The sequence below is a fragment of the Diceros bicornis genome, chromosome 6 (assembly GCF_020826845.1).
Source record: "Diceros bicornis minor isolate mBicDic1 chromosome 6, mDicBic1.mat.cur, whole genome shotgun sequence".
Taxonomy (NCBI): domain Eukaryota; kingdom Metazoa; phylum Chordata; class Mammalia; order Perissodactyla; family Rhinocerotidae; genus Diceros; species Diceros bicornis.
Genome location: NC_080745.1, coordinates 22,938,139 through 22,960,466, shown reverse-complemented (window position 1 = coordinate 22,960,466; position 22,328 = coordinate 22,938,139). Strand labels below are relative to the sequence as shown.

Below are 22,328 nucleotides of genomic sequence, written 5' to 3'. Positions count from 1 at the left end.
TGCGCACGCTCTGCTGCTGGTGGCCCGGGTTCGGATCCTGGGCGCGCACCGATGCACCGCTTCTCCGGCCAGGCTAAGGCCGCGTCCCACATACAGCGACTAGAGGGATGTGCAGCTGTGACATACAACTATCTCCTGGGGCTTTGGGGGAACAAATAAATAAATAAATAATTTAAAAAAAATAAATAAATAAATTGAGACTTAAAGTAGGAATTTACCAAATACAGAGGGGGAAGGAAGAGAATAGGCAGAAAGTACATGTAAAGAAAACTTGGTTTCTTCTAGGAATTGAGAAAAGACCAGTGTGGTTTGACCAGGGGTCAGCAAACTATGCCCCATGGCCAAATCCAGGCTACCACCTGTTTTGTACAGCCCACAAGCTACGAATGGCTTAAATACTGGAAAAGAAGGAAAAGACTATTTCATGACACAGGAACATTACATGAAATTTAAATGCTGTGTCCATAAATAAAATTGTATTGGAATGCATTCATTTTTGAATCGTCTGACTGCTTTCTCGCTATATCGACTGATTTGAGTGGTTGTGATAGAGACCATATGGCCCACAAAGCCTAAAGTATTTACTGTATGGCACTTTACAGAAAAAGTTTACTGACCCCTTGTGTAAACCACGGTGAGTGATGGGAGAATGGGGCAAGATGAGGCTGAGTGACACAAAGAACCCAGACTCAGATTTGCAGGGATTATAGAGTATGTTACGATTTTGATCTGTAACTTAAGAATTAGGAGAAGCCTTTGAAGGATTTTAAGCAGGGGAGTGACAGGGTCAGGCATGTATTTTAAAAAATGCTTCTGGCTGCTATGAGATAGACCAGAGGGGCCAGACAGAGATGCAGGGAGGTGGATCGAGGAATTGGCAGCAGCCTTGGCATGAAATCATGCTGGCAGTGCAGATGGAGAGAACAGGTTTCACTAACACCTAGTGTGTATTTGTCATGTCCTGAGCCCTGCACTAAGTATCTCGTATACATCTTTGTATTTAGTTTTTCATGGCTGTCCTACGAAGTAGGAATAATTATTTTTTTCCAGTTTTGTAAATGAAGGTATTGAGACTTACAATTACTTTTTCAAAATTCATATGGCTACTAAGTGGTAAACTGAGATTCAAATCCAAGTTTTCTGACTCCAGAACCTAGAATATAAATTCCTCAACTATAAGAAGAGTATACAACACAGAATTTACAAGATATTTTTTGTCTGATTGGATATGGAGGGTCAGGGACAAGATAATATCGACAAATTTTCAGATTTCTAGCATGAATAATTGGGTAGATTTTTTTCCTACCAAATTCTCCTCATTTCAAATACCAGATGGCTCCTTAAAGGTCTTTAAGGTATAATTTTCAAAAAGGTAAATTATAGCTTTCTTGCAAATAAGAAATGAATGCATGTCAAAGACTTTATTCAACTCATTAATTAATGAGAGAACCAGTTAAAATTGATTCAAAGGAGAATTTGAGGGGCTAAGTGTTTATGGGCAGTTCAATAAAGGAATATTAGGATTAGATGGCTAGATTAAATGCAAACTAGGTAATGCCCAGTATGGCAATATACCATCACCTTTGGGATTGTCTTTTACGTCAGAGAGAAATTATTTGCATCATCTCCAGACAAAATCTACAAGTTAACCTCTGCCCCTACTGAGTTGTAAAAATAGCCCTGTCAATAGAAAATCAATCAAAGGTGCAGCTCAGCACTGCACTGAGAGAACACCCAGTCATTTCTTTTACCTGTGACTAAGGTTTTCGATAATTTTTCCGACAAGTTAAGAGTTTTCCCAAGCACTCCTCTTCCCTCTGGTAATATTACTATTTCTTCCATATATTGCCATAGTTCTTGGCGTATCCCTGTCATGACGGTTACACTATATTACAGTTAGGTAATAGTAACTGCCATTATAGGGTACCTTGACCACAAAATGCTTTTAACCATAGGGGGGAAAAGTTTTCCTTGACCATCCTAGAGTCCCTGGCTGGGTCTGAAAATTAAACTGACAGAGAGAAATCAACAGGGGAAAAACATAAAAAATTATTTAATGTAAACTTTACATGACATGGGAGCCTTCATAAGGAAATGAAGACCCAAAGAAACAGACCTGAGTATTTTTATGCTGGGTTTGATGAGGAGTGGACAGTCGTGTAGAAATGTGATAGGTTAAGGAGTTTTGGGGCAACGTGTCCTGAACCCCACATAACCTACATTTTCTGTTTTAGTCACCACAGCTGCCCTGTGAGATATCTGTTTTTCTATCTAACAGTTGAGGAGACAGGCTCAGAGAGGTTCCTTACTGGTTTGAGGTCTGTAGTTTGTTAGTGACAGAACCAGGACTCATTTAAATCCAGGGTGTCTCCTGTTTCAATTTTTTTTTTAACTGTGTTGCACTGAATAAAGGTAACTTTCTTCCTAGAAGATGTAAGTTCTACAAGTACTCAATAATACTTCATTTTTCTGTGAGTATGTTTGTGTTTGGCTGGACCTGACATCTAGTAGACTCTAAGTCGTTATTTATTGACTTGAACCCTAAATGGAAGATAAGAAACTAAGAAACGGACTCTAAGATATACTTCATTCTTACTGTCTGGCAATTTATGCTTTATTGCTGTGTGCTAAAGAAGTGGCTGTGAATATAACTTAATACCATGAAACCTTAATTCTCACTTTTTTCCATATCTGACAGATTTCCAGCATAAAATAACCGTGCAGGCCTCTCCCAACCTGGACAAACGGAGGAGTTTGAACAGCAGCAGTTCCAGTCCACCCAGTAGCCCCACAATGATTCCTCGACTCCGAGCTATACAGCGTAAGCTTTCTCCTCCGGCTTCTGTGTTGATTTCCGTCATTAATTGACTTGGATTCAAATTAAGCAGACAAATTTTATAGCTGGTTGTAACTAAGCATGTGACATTTAATATGTATCACAACTATTAGGAAAACAAAATCTGGTCTTACATTTCTTAGTCTAATTTTCTTTTTTTTTAATCAAGGTATAGTTGACATATAAGATTATGTTAGTTTCAAATGTACAACATAATGATTCAATATTTGTACATATTGCAGAAAGATCACCACAATAAGTCTAGTTAACATCTGTCACCATACATAGCTACAAATTTTTTTGTGTGTGATGAGAACTTTTAGGATTTACTCTCTTCGCAAATTTCAGATATGCATTACAGTATTGTTAACTATAGTCCCCAGGACTTATTTGTTTTATAACAGGAAGTTTGTACTTTTTGACCCCTTTCACCCATTTCACCTACCCCCTGCCTCTGGCAACCACCAATGTGTTCTCTGTATCTGTGAGCTTGGTTTGTTTTTGTTTTTTTTTAGATTCCACATATAAGTGAGATCATATGATATCTGCCTTTCTCTGTCTGACTTATTTCACTTAGCATAATGCCCTCATATGTCTCAAATGGCAAGATTTCATTTTTTATGGCTGAATAATATTCCATTGTGTATATATACCACATTTTCTTTATCCATTCATATATTGGTGGACACTTAGGTTGTTTCCATACCTTGGCTACTGTACATAATGCTGTAATGAACGTGAGGTGCATATATCTTTTTGAGTTAGTGTTTTTATTTATTTCAGATAAATATCCAGAAGTGGGATTGCTGGATCATATGGTAGTTCTCTTTTTAATTTTTTGAGGAACCTGTATACTATTTTCCATAGTGGCTGCCCCAGTTTACATTCTCACCGACATGCATAAGGGTTCCCTTTTCTCTGCATCCTTGCCAATACTTGTTACTTCTTGTCTTTTTAATAATAGCCCTTCTAACAAGTGTGAGCTGATATTTCCTTGTGGTTTTGATTGCATTTCCCTGACGGTTAGTGATTTGAGCATCTTTTCACTTATCTGTTGGCATCTGTATGTCTTCTTGAAAAATGTCTATTCAAATCTTCTGCCCAATTTTTAATTGGGTTGCTTGTTTTTTTTTGTTATTGAGTCGTATGAGTTCTTTATATATTTTGGATATTAACCCCTTATTAGATATATGATTTGCAAATATTTTCTCCCATTCAGTAGGTTGCCTTTTTATTTTGTTGATGGTTTCCTTTGCTGTGCAGAATAATTTTCTTATTTTCACAACAAATGATTTTTAGATTCTATGCAATTGGTGATGTGACCAGACCACAGAGGAGAAAGTAGGATACCATATCTTGAGACATTTTGTTAAACACTTGCATGCAAAATTAGCAAAACCTAATTATATCAGTAGCATATTTATGGATATTTTGGAAAATGAAATCAGGAATTCAGGTTACTTCCATTTCTTTCCCTGTTTTGTAAAGAAAAAAATATTTTGCTTTTTGAGATTTAACTTTAATTTGGTCTGTATTGGCCAACCTAATACTTCGAAATACCATGTAGTATTTTGGTGTTAGAAAAAGTGTTCAACTTGGTGGAAAAAATACATATAGCTAATTTGCCTGGCACCTTTGCACTGTGCAAGTTTCAATTAGTCCCTGAATCAAAGTTTAGTGGAATGAAATAAAATTATTGATTCTTTTCCAAGATCAGTGCAGATAAACCCCAAAGGTAGGCTAAGCAAAAGAACAATGTATTTCTTATATAAGTAAGTAATCTGGTAATCAGCCTAAGTTACTATATTAAATAATTAATTTGCATTTTCTCCTTTCTCCACCAGACTTAATTCTCTGCTGCTTACCATTTTTATTTGGAGAAAAAAATTCCAAAAGAATATTTTCTCAAATCAGGCTACAACCAATTTTTTTTTTCCGTTTGATAATGCAAACCTTGGCACCAGCACAGATTTCTTTTAAAGCTCCCAGGACACTAGTCTTTTCAGAGTTAAAGGGAAATAATCTAAATAAATGTGTAATTTAATCGTAGAACTTAAAACTACCATCATTTTATTGTAGCTAATTTGTCTTTCTGAAGATGCCTTTCTCATAAAGCCATACTTCGTACCTTGCATTTGCCTAGACAGAGTAAGGGCTTAATTAAAGGAACAAAGAGGGTGTCAAGGCTTGTCTTGCAGCTCTGGTGAAGGGATGAGGGGACAGAAGCCATGACGCCTCTGTTTTTCCCCAGCTGTTTCTCTACTGTCTTCCCTGTTGTCTTCATATATATATATATTATTTTTTTTTTTTTTGGTATTTTAAGACTATTTTTTTTAGAGCAGTTTTAGACTCACAGCAATATTGAGAGGAAGGTACAGAGATTTCCCATATACTGCAACCCACCCCCTGACACAGCCTCCCCGCCATCAACATCCCTATCACATTGGTACATTTGTTACCATCGATGAACCCACATTGACACATCATCATCACCCAAAGTCCTTGGTTTACATTAGGGCTCACTCTTGGTGTTGTACATTCTGAGTGTTTGGACAAATGTGTAATGACCTGTATGTACCATTATAGTATCATATGGAGTATTTTCACTGCCCTAACATCCTCTGTGCTCTGCCTATTCATCCCAATACTCCCTCACCCCTGGCAGCCATTGATCTTTTTACCGTCTGCATAGTTTTGCCTTTTCCAGAATGTCCTATAGTTAGAATCCTACAGTATGTAGCCTTTTCAAATTGGCTTCTTTTATTTAGTAATATGCATTTAAGGTTCCTCCATGTCTTTCATGGCTTGATAGCTCATTTCCTTTTAGTGCTAAGTAATATTTCATTGTCTGGATATACCACAGTTTACTTATCCATTCACCTGCTGAAGGACATCTTGGTTGCTTCCAAGTTTTAGTTTTGGCAATTTCGAATAAAGCTGCTATAAACATTCATATGCAGGTTTTATGTGGACATAAGTTTTAATCTCCTTTGGATAAATACCAAGGAGTGTGATTTCTAGATTGTATGGTAAGAGTATGTTTAGTTTTATAAGAAACCTCTATAACGTCTTCAAAAGTGACTGTTCCATTTTGCATTCTCACCAGCAATGAGTGAGAGTTTCTGCCTTCACATTCTTCAGTTCTGAATACCGGCCTCAGTAAAATGGGGAAGTTGTACCTGGATAAGCTGGGCTAGCCCCAAGATTTGTACTAGTTAAATTGAATACTTTTGGGATTTCAAATAAATTCTGACTCTGTGGGGTCGAAATGGAACCAACTCAGGGAGTGTCTCCACTTCCCCCAAATAACAAGGTCCTTAGTATTCATTCTCTGAAGTAGCAGATGAAAACATTCAAATCCAGATATTCTGGACAGGACCAGCTCTGTGTGCAGTAACTGTTTGTTCATGTTCTTCAACCTGAGTCTTGGTTATCTTCTTTCTGACCCCAGGTCTCCCCAGCAGCTTACTCTCATGTTTGTTTCTGTGTCTCCTCTGGTCACTCACTGGCTGGCGTAAGTGTCTATTGTTTTCACAGTCCAGTATAGCTTGGCAGTTAAGAGCGTGGACTCTGGAGCCGCACTGTCTGGGACTGAATCCCAGCTCTGGCCCTCCTGCCCTGTGCCTTTAGACAAGCTCCTTAACCTCACCACGCCTCAGAGTCCAGTTCTGTAAACTGGGGATGAGAGTGGTTTAAAAGGGTCAAGTGTATATAAAGCAGTTAGAACGGGGCCTGGCACGTGGTGAGAGCTCTGTATGTGTTGGCAGTTGCTGTGATCATTATTTTTATTCTTCCTCTGAAGCTCTTTGTGGCCTTGTGGTCTCTCACTGTTGTCGGCCTTTATAGCATCAGCATACACTCATTGTGAAGACTGCCTCTCACGTGGAACAGGGTACATCAAATGCACATCGGATTCAGGGGAATGGGCTTCTTTTCACTGTGAGTTGTAGATGTTGTGTGGCACATTTAGTCTGGACCAAAGATGGGGAAATTTGAGTAAACTTGATTGAGAAAAATTATCAAAGCATTGTAAGAGGCAAAAGAAACCTCTGAAGCTGAAGGAAAGGATAACTATATGTATTGAGAGAGATGGAATCATTTTAGTAAAACTGAGCAAAAAGATTACCCCAAAGATTGTTTAAAGAAAAGTAGGGGGCCAGCCCGGTGGCGCAAGCGGTTGAGTGTGCGCGCTCCGCTACAGCGGCCCGCTGGTTCGGATCCCTGGCACACACCTATGCACCGCTTGGCAAACCATGCTGTGGCGGCGTCCATATAAAGTGGAGGAAGAGAGGCATGGATGTTAGCCCAGGGCCAGTCTTCCTCGACAAAAAGAGGAGGATTGGCAGATGTTAGCTCAGGGCTGATCTTCCTCACAAGAAAAAAAAAATTAGGATACTAAGTTTGTTTTAAGTTAAGTGTTCAGTTTGACTCCTTTTTTTCCAAATGAAATGAAATCCTAACTGTTGCAGAATATTAAATAAACAGATAAATAATCAGCTCTTCGCTGCTAATTTACCTCGAACTTGCATCTTTTCTTTTAATTTATTCCACTTTTCTTGCTATTTTTATGGTTACAGAAAGACGTTTGCCATCAGTAGGGTGAAAGAAATCATTTCTTCATGGTTTGAGTAACGTAGTTTTACAACTGACTTGATTCATTTAACGTAAAAGAATTTTTAATTGGTTAATGAGTGATGCTGTCTGTTTAGTGACTTCAGATGAAAGCAATAAAACTTGGGGAAGGAACACAGTCTGTCGACAAGAAGAATTTGAAGATGTGAAAAGGAATTACAAGAAAAAAGGTTGTACATGGGGACCAAGTTCAATTCAAATGAAAGAAAGAACTGATTGCAAAGAAAGGTAGGTGTGAGATACCTGGTGGCATTCCAGTGTATGCTGTGACAAAGGGCGGTGCCTTAAGTATCACATGGGCCAGACTTACCTTTTAAAAAGCAATTAGAATAATACAGAGATACCTGAATATTTATTTAATTTCTAGAATGAGTTTATCATACTAAGTTAATTATTATTAGTTAAGCCATTAAAACATTCCCTGATATATTTTCTTTCCCATTTTAAGGTTTTATTTGTACTTTGTGAGTTCTTCAAAACACAGAAAACAAATGTATTCTCTTTACTACCTTAAAAATATGGTAGGCGTGTATCCACCAAAACCTAATTTCTGTGTCATGTGGTTCTATTATGTCAAAATAAACATCTTTCTCTTGTAGAATAAGACCTCTCTCAGACGGCAACAGCCCTTGGTCAACTATCTTAATAAAAAATCAGAAAACCATGCCATTGGCTTCATTATTTGTGGACCAGCCAGGTAAATGCTTCAGGAAATAGAGTTTGTTTGTGTTACATGCAGCATCTGAGTGTGCTAGAAGCTTTGCTGTAATAGTCTCATATGGTTGTTCAAGTGGCACAGGAAAGTTAGCAAGTGGTAGCATTGCTTCTTCCTTTACTTAAACTCAGAAGTTATTTTCTGTCCTGTAAGTCTTTACGGCAGAAGGTAATTAGGCTCCACATTGTTTATTGGGAATTTGTAACTCCTATTCTTTACCAGAAAAATCAGTATCATAACTAATTATGTAGAACCAATTAATTTGGTAGAGGAGACAGTAAATATGAAATACAGACACCCTGAAATTCTGCTGCTGTTAAGGGGTGATCTTCTGGCTGTGTTGCCATGTGTCGACAGGATGAAATCTTGTCAAGCAGGTTAAATATGGAAACTACTGCTTGGAGAGTCCTACACTAGAATCTCAGTTTAATTTAAATGAATCCTAATTATTTTCGGTATTCAATATTCATATTCAATGTTAAGATATTAAAAGGTTGAAGAGATGTGGAAATTGTTGAAAAACTTCACAGATTGTTATTACCAAAGAAAAGAAAATTGGTCTTTATATTTGACAATTTAAGACAACCTTTTGATACTGTGGCCAAATTAAAGATGTTTTAGCAAAATATGGCATAAATTTCTTGAATTTATTATTGGCGCTATGCTCAATTTTACAAGCACCTTATCACTCACTACCCATGTTCAGTTTTCTTCTGCATTGTCATGAGGATGTGGTTTCAGTGTAAATATCTCTGTAAATACATTTGGGTATACACAAGACAGGTAATCTGTAATTCCTGGAGAAGAGCTATCTATTGTCAGGTTCATTATTGTATTCTGACTCCTGCCTATAAAGGCAAGAGATTCTCCTCGTATTACACACTATGATTTATTGTCAAACAGTTTGAGGACTCATGAGGAACAATTACTAGTAATAAAACTGTTATTTCTATAATATAATTTTTATTATTTGTGACTGTCCAGATAGAGGGATTAATCAGCAAAGTCTTCCTGCCTTTTTTTTTTAATTCTTTTATTCTGTCTTAGAATATTTTGATCCTATTAATAACTCCTCCAAAGGACAGTTGGAGGAAATAAAAGGATACATTTGGCTCACTCAGCTCGGTCTCCATTAACTCTAGTTCACTTGAAGGGTTTACACTTGTCTGTCCCGCCTGAAGACCCCCTCCCACCGCCCGTGCATGTGGCCCGTCCTTCTAAGCGTTTATGCCTCAGCTTGACCGTTTCCTGAAAGCCTTTCCTGACCACCGTAGCTGAAGTAGCGTCCCGCCCCGTCTCTCTAACTCATGACCCGTTTTCTTTTATTCTTAGCTCTTATCTGAAATTCTTATCTGTCTACCTTGACCCCCATAATGCATGTGTTCTCTGTCACCCCCAAACTAGAATGTCGACTCCACGCCTTGGCAAGCATTCAGTGTCTATCGAATCCTAAAGGACTGTTTGATCTTATACAGACGCTGATTATATTTGCTTTGGTTTGGGGGCCACAAAAGCGTGTCATTGGTCATAAGAGGGAAAGGATTATGATGGATCATTGTAAGTCTGTGACCCCTTCAGGGGAAAGTGAGTGTCTCACCGATCAGTAAAAGTGCAGGCAAACACACACATTAGGAAATGCGCAATAGACTTTGAAACCTGTGGATTTCACTTGTCAATAGCTTCTCCCCTATTTTTTGTTTTTTTGTGAGGAAGATCAGCCCTGAGCTAGCATCCATGCTAATCCTCCTCTTTTTTTTGCTGAGGAAGACCGGCTCTGAGCTAACAACTATTGCCAATCCTCCTCCTTTTTTTTTTCCCCCAGAGCCCCAGTAGATAGTTGTATGTCATAGTTGCACATCCTTCTAGTTGCTGCATGTGGGACACGGCCTCAGCATGGCCGGAGAAGCGGTGCGTCGGTGCGCGCCCGGATCCAAACCTGGGCCGCCAGTAGCGGAGCGCACGCACTTAACCGCTAAGCCATGGGGCCAGCCCCTCCCCTCTTTTTTTTCAAACAATGGATGGATAATTTTTATTTGTTAGGTACACTGTACATTCATTTCACCAGAAGCTTTTGTTGAAGGCACTATTCAGGGAAGACCCCTCAGAAGATAAAAAGACAGACGTGGTCAGAAGCTTTCCCTCTGCAGGCACGCTCACAGCTGACTGTGATGTAAAAGTAAATAAAAGGAAGAAACTGTAGGGGCTTCAAAGGAAGCTGCGATTGCATGAGGGAAGATGCACAGTGAGGCTGTTTTAGTGTTAGGTGGTTTTTTGAGAGAGAGCTTTATGAGGGAAAAGGGAGCTTGGGGAAGCAGCGTTAGAGGGTGGAAGGAGGACGGATGGAGGGAGAAGAGGGCACCCTGAAGAAAAGATGCTGATGGGAAGCGCGTGGGCTTGTTGGGAGGAAAACTGGCGTCCCGGCTTGTCTAGATTGTAGAGCATGTTTTAGGTGCAGCAGGACATAACACTGTAAAAAGAATTGAAGGCTCTATTGTGGGTTGCTTTGAACACCAGATTAGGGAGTTTGTAGTTTCCGTCATTCATTGCTAAGCACCCTTAAGTGATAAGAATTTTAGCTGCTTCTTCAGCTAATAGAATTTGTTACCCTTTGGGACTCTCTACCCTCTTTGGAGACTCTTCCTGTATTGCGGTGGCTCCCAGATTTTAGTAAAGGCTTGTTAAAACATAGACTGCTGGGCTCCACCCCTAGAATTTCTGGTTCCATAGTCTGGAGTGGGCCAAGAATTTGCATTTCTACAAGTTTCCAGGTGATGGGGGTGCTGCTGGCCCAGGCAGCACATTTTGAGAACCACTGATCTGTTGCATGACGATTCCTTTACACACAGACGAGCTGTAGATAATGGGGCCTGACACTTTGTGTGTGTGTGTGCGTGTGTGTGTGAGTGAGGACGATTAGCCCTGAGCTAACATCCATGCCAATCCTCCTCTTTTTGCTGAGGAAGACCGGCTCTGAGCTAACATCTATTGCCAATCCTCCTCCCTTTTTTTTTTTTCTCCCCAAAGTCCCAGTAGATAGTTGTGTATCATAGTTGCACATCCTTCTAGTTGCTGTTTGTGGGACACGGCCTCAGCATGGCCGGAGAAGCGGTGCATCGGTGCGTGCCCGGGATCCGAACCTGGGCCGCCAGCAGCGGAGCACACACACTTAACCGCTAAGCCACGGGGCTGGCCCCTGACACGTTTGTTTAGGTGAGGAAAGGGCACATTTGTCTGACATTATAGTGCCTATGTTTATGTGTGTGTATTTCTGTTTCTTGATGACTTTGTTTCTACAGTAATTTCTATTTTCCATGCCAATGAAGAAGCATTTCCTGAAGGGTAGGAAATAGCAGGTCATTGCTTGCTGGCTGCCTGCAGGGCGCCTTGAGTAGTAGCCCCCACACGCCCCTCCCTTAGCGTCCTCCTGGACGAACCGTTTGCTGAACTGAGCAGTACTCCATATGTTTTGATGTCGAATATTTATTTATTAGATTTTAGCTTTATTTTATAGTATAGTTGATTTTTACTGTAAAATGGACTACCATGTTTGTATTTATACCTTTATTTAGGTGCTTGTGAAGAGCCAAAGCTTTCCCCTGATGGATTGGAACACAGAAAACCAAAGCAAATGAAATCGCCTAATCAAGCCTACATCGATCTACCTTTTTGGGAAGACGGCCAGAGAGAGAATCCGGTGGAACCTGAGAGCTGGGAGGAGGTGACCTCTGCCAGCTCTGCTGCTGGCACTCCTCAGGTGACCCCTACAGACAGTCTGAGCAGATCCCCCCAGAAAAAGAAGACAGAGTCTGCTTTGTACAGCTGCACTGCGCTGTTGGCATCAGTGGCTCTGGGACTGGATATCAGAGAGCTTAATAAAGCGCAGGCTGCTGAAGACCTGTTGCCTAGGGAAGAAAGGAAGAAATGGGACGGAATCTTCCAGCGGGCTCCCAAGTCCCGCAGCAGTGCGAGCCCTCCCACAAGGCTGCCGTCCACAGGCGGGGGCGCTGGCAGCCCACCCTTACTCCCTCCGTCGAGCGCCGTGAGCCTTCTCTCCATGCCTTCTCTCTCCACAAAGTGCTTGCTGCAGACTGACGGTGAAGATTCCTTTGAGGGCAGCATGCACATCACTTGTGACCCCGAGATGCCCACTCCAGATTTTTGCCCTGCCATTGGAGGAAGTAGTTGTGAGCCAACCTCCATGCCAAGACTTGAGACCAATTGCAGTGTGTGGAAAAACCTGTCTCCTCCCCTCACAGAGCAGACACATGGGAACGTGCCTTATTATGCTTCTTCAAAAGAACGAGCGTACCGTCACAGACGGACCATGTCTGATGGAAATGCTTTTCAGACCCCAGGTAGGTTGCGTTGGTTGGGTAAAAGTACAAAACATCATTGTAGAGATTCAAATGTGAAATTCTATGGGTATCTGAATTTATCTTTTCCAAGTCAATATTATATTTACAAATTTGTGTTCACTGTGCACATAGATCTTTGAATTTTACTGTACTCTTTTATTTGACTTAAGTCTCATTTGGCTTCTGGGAAAAGTATAATTAAATTTCAGTAACTTAAATATATAATAGCCTATTGAAACAGAAAGAGCACATGGAGAATATGTGCCCCAAGCCCCTCATGGTGGAGAAGACGGGTCATTTGCCTCAATCTGAAGCAGTAATTAGTGGGAGAGCTGAAACCAAAGCTGGTCATTAACCTCCCCTGTGATACCTTCTCTTCTACATCTCCCGGCTTCGCTGCTCAGTTTGTGTTGAGATTAGTTTAGCAGGTATAGAAATCAAATGGCACACTCGGTGCTGTGTAGGTGTTGACTCTTTATTTCTTTTATATATGAAGATAATTAAAACTACAGTCATGTGCCACATAAGGTTTCAGTCAACAGTGGACCGTATACATGACAATGGTCCCATAAGATTAGTACCATATAGCCTAGGTGTGTAGTAGGCTATACCATCTAGGTTTATGTAAGTACACTCTATGATGTTCACACAATGACGAAATTCCGTAACAATGCATTTCTCAGAATGTTTCCCGTCATTAAGTGACACATGACTGTACTTCATATATCTGTCATGAGTATTAAGTGAGATAATGTATATGAAAAATGCTTTTTAGATTGTAAAATGTTATGCTAGGGTTGGTTATAAAGTATATTAAAATGAAACTGGTTTCATTCTCTTTATCTTATCCTCTGCCTCTTTAAGTACTATATATCAAGAAATGATTTTTTTCAAATTATTGTTTATTGTCTTTAGATAAATTGGTTTATTACTCTTTTGTAATGCAATCAGTATTAATATTTTATAATTGCACAATGAGAAATCCTAGCACAATAATCCCATGAGAAACCATTCTTTTTCTCTTAATTATAAGCCAATAATGATTTGCTAGAGTGGTGATAACTCAGTTCCTCAAAACAAAATAGAGGAGGGGTAACACGTAAAAACCTACTGCTTTCTTATTTTCAATAATTTTTTCAAATCATAATCTGCAAGTGAAGTTGAATCAAATTAACCATCATTTTTAAAAGTCATAACTTTATTCCAGTCTAGTCCATTTTGAAATCTGCCTGTTTATGAGACAATCCTGACGCTCATCGTCCTGAGCACTGTGATGTTGGCTTAGCTCTGGTTCCATAAATTGAAGCACTCTTCCCAACCTTGCAGTAATTTTTCGTAAACAAACATTGTATCCTAACAGTTTTAAAAAGGTTTGTGTTCAGGTTTTTTTTTTGCTAAAACTCACTTGACAGTGATTACCTAATTGAACTGACATCCTAGTTATTTTTCTTGATATTCATTGTTTTAGAAATCACTGTTTCTAATTGCACAGTGTCTGATTTCTCAACCAGCTGGTGTACCTCTTAACTCAGCCACTGGAGCCTCTGAACTGGCACCTGAGCGGGTTTGGGGGATGCCCCACTCCTTGTCCGAGGTCCCGCCTGAAAAGCAAAGAGCTCTCAATATTGTGCCTCTGCCTCGCCCCTCCTCCCTGAGAAGCCGAGGAGACCCCCTGCAGGCCTTCTCACAGAGAACACAGTCTCAGCCCAGACAGGCCAACCCCGTTGGGGGTGGTCCGGGACCAACCCCTAACTGTTCCCTCGGTGCCAAGGAGAGAACTAAAACCCATGTGCCTTCCCTACTGGACGCCGACGTGGAAGGCCAGAGCAGGGACTGCACGGTGCCCTTGTGCAGGATGAAGAGCAGAACAAGCCGACCGTCCATATACGACCTGGAGAAAGAATTTCTGTCTTGAGTGCCTTATGTTGTTTAAGCATTTCTCTTTTTTTAAGGTGAACAAATTAAAACAGTGTGTCTACCTTTGAACTGTTTCATGCTGCTGTGTTTTCAAAAGCTGTGGCCATGTTACTGAAACAGTAATGGATGTCTAACTTCTCAAAAAATGTATGTGATGGCTGTTAGCTGTCTATATTGTTTTTTCCACTGGATTTTTACCTAATAACTTGAAATACACACAAGTGTAAAACAAGAAATGTGCAGCAATGTAAAACTATGCTGGGTAGAGTTGTCTTAAGCACAATTTTAATGCTTTCTTGGCTCCCATTTATATCCTTGTCTATTAGTGCACACAGAAATTGTAATGGGTGCCCTCGTTTTATTCCCTTCCTTCCTTATTTTCTTTCTCTTTTTTCCCTTTGTTTTGGTATTTGTGCAACAAAAAGCCAAGAAGAATAATGTGATATTAGTAAGTAAAGGTGTCTATATAAAAAAAAAAATTTGATGACTAGAATAGATGCAGAGTCCTATTTAAACTATCTCAACTCAACAGTAGGCTTATAATGCATAAATATGTACAAATCTCTGCTAAATAATGCAATATTTCTCTCTTTGAGGAAATTTTACTGAATGTAACTTGTAAAAGTTTTACTGAATGTAATTTATAGACATTTTATCCCTTAGAACTCCAAAGTAGATTTTTAAAAGATCAGTCATTAACATTGGGCTAAGACCATGCTGTATACACCTGAGTGAAGCTAATCTGTAGGTTCTTCCTGTAGAAAAGGTTCGTCCTTCATCAGGAGCCATTTATTTGGTATCCAAAATTATAAAGCTTTTTCATTTTATAGTAGAATTTTAAAAAATTGACACATGTATCATGTATTATAACCATTCATCTCATTTAATTTTATTTTTCCCTATTTAAATGCGTAATTTTCTTGATAATCCCAATTACAGTTAGAGAGAAACACTGCCAAGTCGAGAAACAGCAGCACTGTTAGGATTTAAGTATTTTGTAGTTACTTCACATTTCATTTAATTGTGGATGAATGTTAGACATCTGTAGAGATAAGCTGATACGGTGGAAAGGACAAATATATTATAGATTACTTTCAGATATGGGTTTATGAAATGAATCTTTGGATGACAGATCAGGATTTTAAATGATTTAAAATTAGTTTATGAGTCACTTTTATAAAGCATACATGTGTGATGCAAATAGACTACTGAGTTATTAAGCTACAGAAACAGCTATCCACGAGCTTGGTAAATTTGCCTGGGTTTCTTTTGTTTAAATCTGTTAGGCTTCCCTTCTGTCACTAGAATATGGTTATTCAGCTGACAGACAATAAAAATTTAAATTTTTCCGTGCAATGAAAAACTAAATTACAAACATTACTTGATATTTCATTTAAAATTTTACCTTTGTTAAGGTTTACTGAAAAACTGAAATGTCAACAATTTAAATTAAATCAGGTGTGATAAAATACCTATGGTAGAAAAAAAGGAAAATTATATTATTTGGCCATTTTAGAATATCTCACTCACCTGGCAGGTGTGCCCCAGCAGATGATGAACAGGGCGTGAAAGAATTATATTAACATGAATGCATTTTCCCTAAGGAAAGAAAACAGTCTTGTGTTTAAGAATCTTGCAGCAAAATCTCAGGTACTTAACGCATTTTGTTGTATTATAGTCTATTGTATGATTTGGCTTTACTTTTGGGTGCTTATTGAATTATGTGATCAAAATTTGGGTTCCTCAAAATTTTATCACCTTTGTAACTATGGTTGGCTACTTCATATTTAGTCATTTGTGGGCATGTAACTTTCAGCTAAAACTAAAGGAAATACCTGCCTAAAATAATACATAAAAGGAGAAGTATGGAAACCATGTTCTCAGTTTTGCTTCTACCAAAACATCATGTGGGGGGTGGGCAGTGGGGGGTGTTCATCTGTCTTGTCCGTCTACTCCGTTTCTGCTCCTGTTGAGCTTGATTTTAGTCAACTCTACATTATGATGAATTTAGAAATGAAACTAGATTAAGAAGGTAATTGCAATGTAAGGATTCAATCACACGTTACTGCAGATAGTTATTTTTTGCTGAGATCGATTGTACATTTGCAATTTTCTATGTGTATTAGTGTACTTAGTGGAATCTGGTTATTTATTTTCATATAGACTTAATAGCTCACTGAAAGATAAATTAAGCTGATTACTATTAGTCAACAATTAAGGTGCTCACACTGCAGAGATTTAAGGCCTGGGCCTGATATGCTGTATTATGAAGCCTTGTGACTGAAAAAGATGTTTACATATGTTGTCTATTTTTTTAATAAACTTTTTTTATAGCTAGTCTATTTGCTCAGTGGCTTTGATCTACCCCTGATGATTGTGACTGTAGTATGTAATGGTTTATTTTGTATTTAACAAGGAAAAGTATGTTAGTCAAGATTATTGATGCTTAATAAGCCAGGTATTAAACCTGCTAAATTCATTAAACTGAAGATCACTAAATGAGTCATGGGATTAAATACTTTGTAAGAAAGTATAATGAAATATTGTATTTAAAATGTTGTTTGGCTTATGTATGCATTGAAAAGTTGCATTTGATTGTGAGAATTTTGCAACTCCAGCTTTTCAGAAGGCACACACTTGCAGTGTGGAATTAATATATGAACTAAGTTTCAGTTGATGCTATAGGAATGTGATTAATCAGACATGTTAATTATTAACATGTTTAAATCAGAAGAATTTCAGAAACCACCAAACATCTGGTAATTCTTACTAAGTAATAAAAGCTTGAGTGACTTAGAAAGACAGATCATAGCATTTCATGCAGATCCAAGTATCACCCTACCACATGAGAGGGAAGGAAATTTAACGTCCATTGTATACCTGCTAAGTGTTAAGGACCCTCCTAGGTGCCTATAGAAGACACCTCCTGTAATTATCTTTAATAAGATTTGTGAGGTAAGCAGTAGTATCCATATTTTATTAGATAAGAAATAGACACAGAGAAGTTTGGTGAATTTCCAGAGACTCAACCTGTATCTAGTCACTGCCATCTACCTGCGCACACCTATTGTAATCGTATGCATAGTGTAGAAGATGAGGACACCTGAAGTGTGAGCTTTGTAGATGGAATCCAAAGCTAAGGTAGTTTTTCATTCATCAAGAAGTTCAGAAGTCGAGAAATGTGTGAGTACTTACTCGAAAGCAAAGCTAACTGTGGGATACAGTGGGATACTTCTAAGTAAGTGTAAAATGAAATAGTACTAAAACATGCATGTCTAATAGGTCAACTCAGAAAAATGGAGTATTCTGTTCAACGGGTTTATAAATATGGTGAAATTATTTAAAAAATGCAATATAAATGTAAAATAATTGGGCTTAAACTGTCTATACTTCTGAAAAGGCCAACATAATAAAACAATGAAAGATGAAACTTTATGAATGAAATAGTGTAGTATAATAGGTACCATACAGTGGAGCAAAACTAGCTATTTTTTACAGGTAAGCAAAATAGGTAAATGGAATTAAGGAGCTTCCATATGCTAACAAACTCATTGAGTGGCTACTGTGACGGGCACTGGGAAAGATGAAAGGGATTTAGTAGTGAGCAAGAGAGACACCACTTGTGTACCTTTCCTGCAGGGTTCTTAAGATTTAGTAAGACACTGCATGAGAAACAGGCTGGCTTCAAGGGTGTGTGACTTGTGCGGTTGCACAGGGCTTTGCGATCAGAAGGTCCCTGAGCTTGGTTTTAATGCTTTGCTATTGCCATCTCGAGATCCTTAATAAATCTTGAACAGGGTCCCCTCATTTTTGTTTTGCACTTGTTCCCACAAATTATGTGGCCAAGCCTGACTACAAGTGAAATGAGTGTTATAAAAGGTGAAGTAGTTGCTACTGTAGTAGCACGGGAAGAGCTGATCTAGTCGGGGGTGGGGGGATTCGGGAAGGGTGGCAGAGGAAGCCGGGACCTCATGTGGGTGAGACGTGCTCCCTGCAGAGTCACTAGCTTGTGGGAAGTCCTCAAATCATTTTTCTTTGGCTGCTTTCCATATACTCTCTTTCTTTTTGGCTTTCAGCATTGTTACCATGATATATCTTGGTGTGGATTTCTTGGCATATATCCCGCTTGGAGTTCATTTAATTTCTTGGGTGTGTAGATTAATGTTTTCTGCAAATTGGGTGTTTTCAGCCATAGTGTCTTCAGATACTTTTTCTGCTCCTTCTCCCTCCTGGTACTCTCATTACACATATATTTGTGTACTTAATGGTGTCCCACATTTCTCTGAGGCTCTGTTCATTCTTTTCTCTCTCTCTCTTTTTTTTTCCCCAGGTTACATAATCTACATTGATCTCTCTTGAAATTCTCTCATTCTTCTTCAGTTCAAATCTACTGTCAAGCCTCTCTAGTAACTTTTTCATTTTAATTATTGTATTTTCAACTCTGTAATTTCCATTTGACTTGTTTTTATAATTTTTAGCTCTTTATTGATATTCTCTTTTTGATGAGACATTGTCCAACTTTCCTTTACTTCTTTACACGTGTTTTCCTTTAGTTCGTTGAACATATTTATAATTGCAGCTTTGAAGTCTTTGTTAAATCTGAAATCTGGGCTCCGTCACAGGCCATTTCTCTTGCCTCGTTTTTTCCCCAGTGTATGGGTCACACTTTCCTATTTCTTTATGTGTCTCATATTTTTTCTTGAAAACTAGACATTTTAGGTAACAGCTAACAATATTGTAGTAGCTGTGGATAACGAGTCTCCTCATCCCCTCTCCAGGTCCTTTTGTTGTTGTTTGCTGGTTTGTTTAGTGATTTGGCTAGACTATTTTGGTGAAGTCTCTTCTCCCCCACAGTGTGAAGCTTTTGGTATTACTCATCAGAAGGTTCAGCCTTGGCCTGCACACATCCACCCTGGAATGACACAGTTTTACCACCTCTCTCTTTGTCTCTTCCCCTCATCTCTCTATTAAGATGTCTGCTTCATTTGGTATTACACACAGCTGTTAGGCTCCAATAATTGCTGGCTGGTTGCTCTATTATTTTTTATTATGCCCTGGGGCATAAATTGCTCCACAATCTATTCCAGTTAATTTCAGGCAGGGGTAGTTTTGGGGCCAGTCTTTAAGACCCCAGGTGGGTTCTTGTTAGCTGCCTCTTTGCCTGATTCCCTCTGGAAAACTAGCTGGCCTGTGGTTTAGCTTGTTGCTCTTAATTAAGAGGAGCCATGGGTTTTGAGAGTGCTCTTAGGCTTGAACTTCCCTACATTCTTCCAATAAAATCAGTTCTTTCGGTGAGAGCTTTGCAGCTCTGTTCTTGTGTAACAGCTCTTGCCCTGGGTGAAATATCTGAGCCATACTCTGGCCTTTGGGTGGAGTGGTGACTTGTGCTTTTCTTGGCTTGCTTCTCCCAGAGTGGAAACTCTGTCCTCCAAGTGAACTGGTATGAGGACATTTAGGAACCCAGTATTCTCACTGGGGTAGAACCTTCACCCTGTGAGTGGGGGCTGGATGGAGGAAGGAGTCCTTGACCTCTTGGTCAAACTCACCATGAATTTAGCCCCTTAAATACAGAGTTTGAGGGAATGAGAAATGCTGGTGTCCTGTGCCTCCCAGTGAGATAGCTTCTCCTCTGATTGGGAGCTGATGGGGGAGGGAGTGCTGTCTTTTTGGTAGAACCTGATTGGAATGGAGCTTCAGTCAAGCTAAACTGGGTGGGAGTGGTAGGGGTGGGTGGGAGGGAGTAGGCCATAGCTCAAATGCCACAGACTCACAGTTCTTACCAAGATTTAGTATATTCTTTTTGAATAAATATTTCTTTATTTGCTGTATGCCTCTAAGATAATTTCCAGAGGCTTTAAATTTTTTTAAAGAGAGTTTTCAGCAGTTGTGCTTGTTTCCCTGGGGAGTGGGTCCTTGGAGCTCCTCATACAGCCATCCCATAAGTGGAACATATTGGTAATATTTTACAAAGCTGATCACTAACTCCTTTTGAAGTATTTTCTCCTGTTGGATCATGTAACACCACACACCTAAATTCACGGCTTTAAATGCATTTCAAGGCAAATCACTCTCAATTTTCAATTCCCAGCCCCTTCCTAATCCTAGAACTCCATTTGTACGTATTCTGCTGCTTGCTTGTCATCTGCCCTCGGATGTCTAAGAGGCATTGCAACCTGGACATGGTCCAAATAGAATTTTTGATTCACTTCCTTCCCTAAATTTGCTCTTCCCTTAGTCTTCATCTTTTCACTTAAAGGAAGCACTTAACGACTTCTCTTGGGCGTATGCCAATAGCCACATCACTACTCTTCTGCTTTGGCGCCATTATTAGGTAAAGTTAGGGTTACTTGAACACAAGCACTGTGATACTGCAACAGTCAGTCTGATAACAGAGATGGCTACTAAGTGCCTAAAGGGCAAGAAGTGTATGCAGCATGGATACACTGGACAAAGGGGTGATTCACGTCCAGGGCAGGGCAAAGTGAGACAGCATGAGATTTCGTCACGCTACTCAGAATGGCGCACAATGTAAAACTCATGAATTGCTCATTTCTCAAGTTTTCCAGTTAATGTGTTCAGACTGCAGTTGACTGCAGGTAAAGGAAACCTCAGAAAACAAAACCGTGGGTACGGGGGGACTACTGTAGTTTCTCCAAAAAGTTTTAACTTAGTCTGTTAAGGAATGTTTTTCTCAGGAAATATGTATCTAATTTTATTACATAAGTCTAAGAAAATAGTCTTTCTCTCAGTAAACAGCACCAGCCCCTAGGAGTCAGAAGCCTCCCCTGACTAGCCTTTCTAAAGTAACAGCATCGTGAATGTATTTATGTCACCCATGGTTGTTCTATAACTATTTGTAGGATAATTGGATGAGAAGCTTAGGGAGACCAAGTATATTGCTAGATTTGAATCCAGTCTGAGTCTAGTCTAGTCTTTTAAAGCACAGGAAAAAAGTTTCTTAAATGTTAGCTGGTTTTCAATAAATGTTATTGATCAAAGGGTAGTTGAAAGAAAGTACTATAAACTGTGGTTGGAATGGAACTTTGGGGTGTTATTGTAGAGGACTCTGAATACTTGTCTAAGGATTTGGCACTGTATTTTGCATTAAAAATAAGCAATTATAGGTTTTAATTTGGAGTGTATATTAGAGTTCTCTAGAGAAAACAAATAGGATGTATATATATGTGTATATAGAGAGGGGGAGATTTATTTTAAGGAATTGTCCCACCCAGTTGTTGGGGCTGGCAAGTTCAAATTTTGCAGGACGGGCCGGTAGGCTGGAGACCCAGGGAAGAATTGATGTTGTAGCTGGAGTCTGAAGGCTGTCTGGAGGCAGAATTATGAGACCAAGGTGTTGGCAGGGTTGGTTTGTTCTGAGACCTCTCTCCTTGGCTTGTGGATCTGCTCCCTGTGTCTTCATATAGTCTTCCCTCTGTGCGTGTCTGTTTTCCCAATTTCCCATTCTAATAAGGACACATTGGATTAGAGTCCACTCTAATGACTGACTTTGATTACCTCTGCAAAGACCCTATCTCCAAATACAGTCACATACTGAGATACTGGGGGTTAGGGCTTCAACCTGTTAATTTGGCAGGGCACAATTCTTTCCATAACAGACTGGAACATGCCTCCAAATATTGAATATGACAGTGGTGTGTAAAATAGAGAAGGACTAGAGCCACTGAGGAGAAGGTTTTGTCAAATCTTAAAGCAAGAATAAACTGGAAAGGGAGCACATAAGTTTCTATCTCCAAATGGAGGACAACTGGCTGTGGAGGGTAAGATGAGCAAGAGGTCAGTTAGGGCAGAGCAGTTAGCCAAGTGGGAAGTTGTGGGCCATCAACAAGAAATGGGACAGCAAGAGGAGAGTTGG

General features: G+C 39.4%; 1 protein-coding gene across 1 annotated transcript in view; it reads left to right on the top strand.

The window, feature by feature from the left end:
• MAP3K21 (mitogen-activated protein kinase kinase kinase 21) overlaps window positions 1-16,793 on the top strand; it is a 53,688-nt gene extending 36,895 nt beyond the window's left edge. Inside the window, exons 6-10 of the mRNA XM_058543012.1 lie at window positions 2,699-2,821; window positions 7,546-7,696; window positions 8,068-8,165; window positions 11,753-12,538; window positions 14,050-16,793. Of these exons, the coding sequence (XP_058398995.1) occupies window positions 2,699-2,821; window positions 7,546-7,696; window positions 8,068-8,165; window positions 11,753-12,538; window positions 14,050-14,453 (1,562 nt within the window). The 3' untranslated portion in view covers window positions 14,454-16,793. The remainder of the gene's footprint in view (window positions 1-2,698; window positions 2,822-7,545; window positions 7,697-8,067; window positions 8,166-11,752; window positions 12,539-14,049) is intronic.
• Window positions 16,794-22,328: the final 5,535 nt, after the last annotated feature.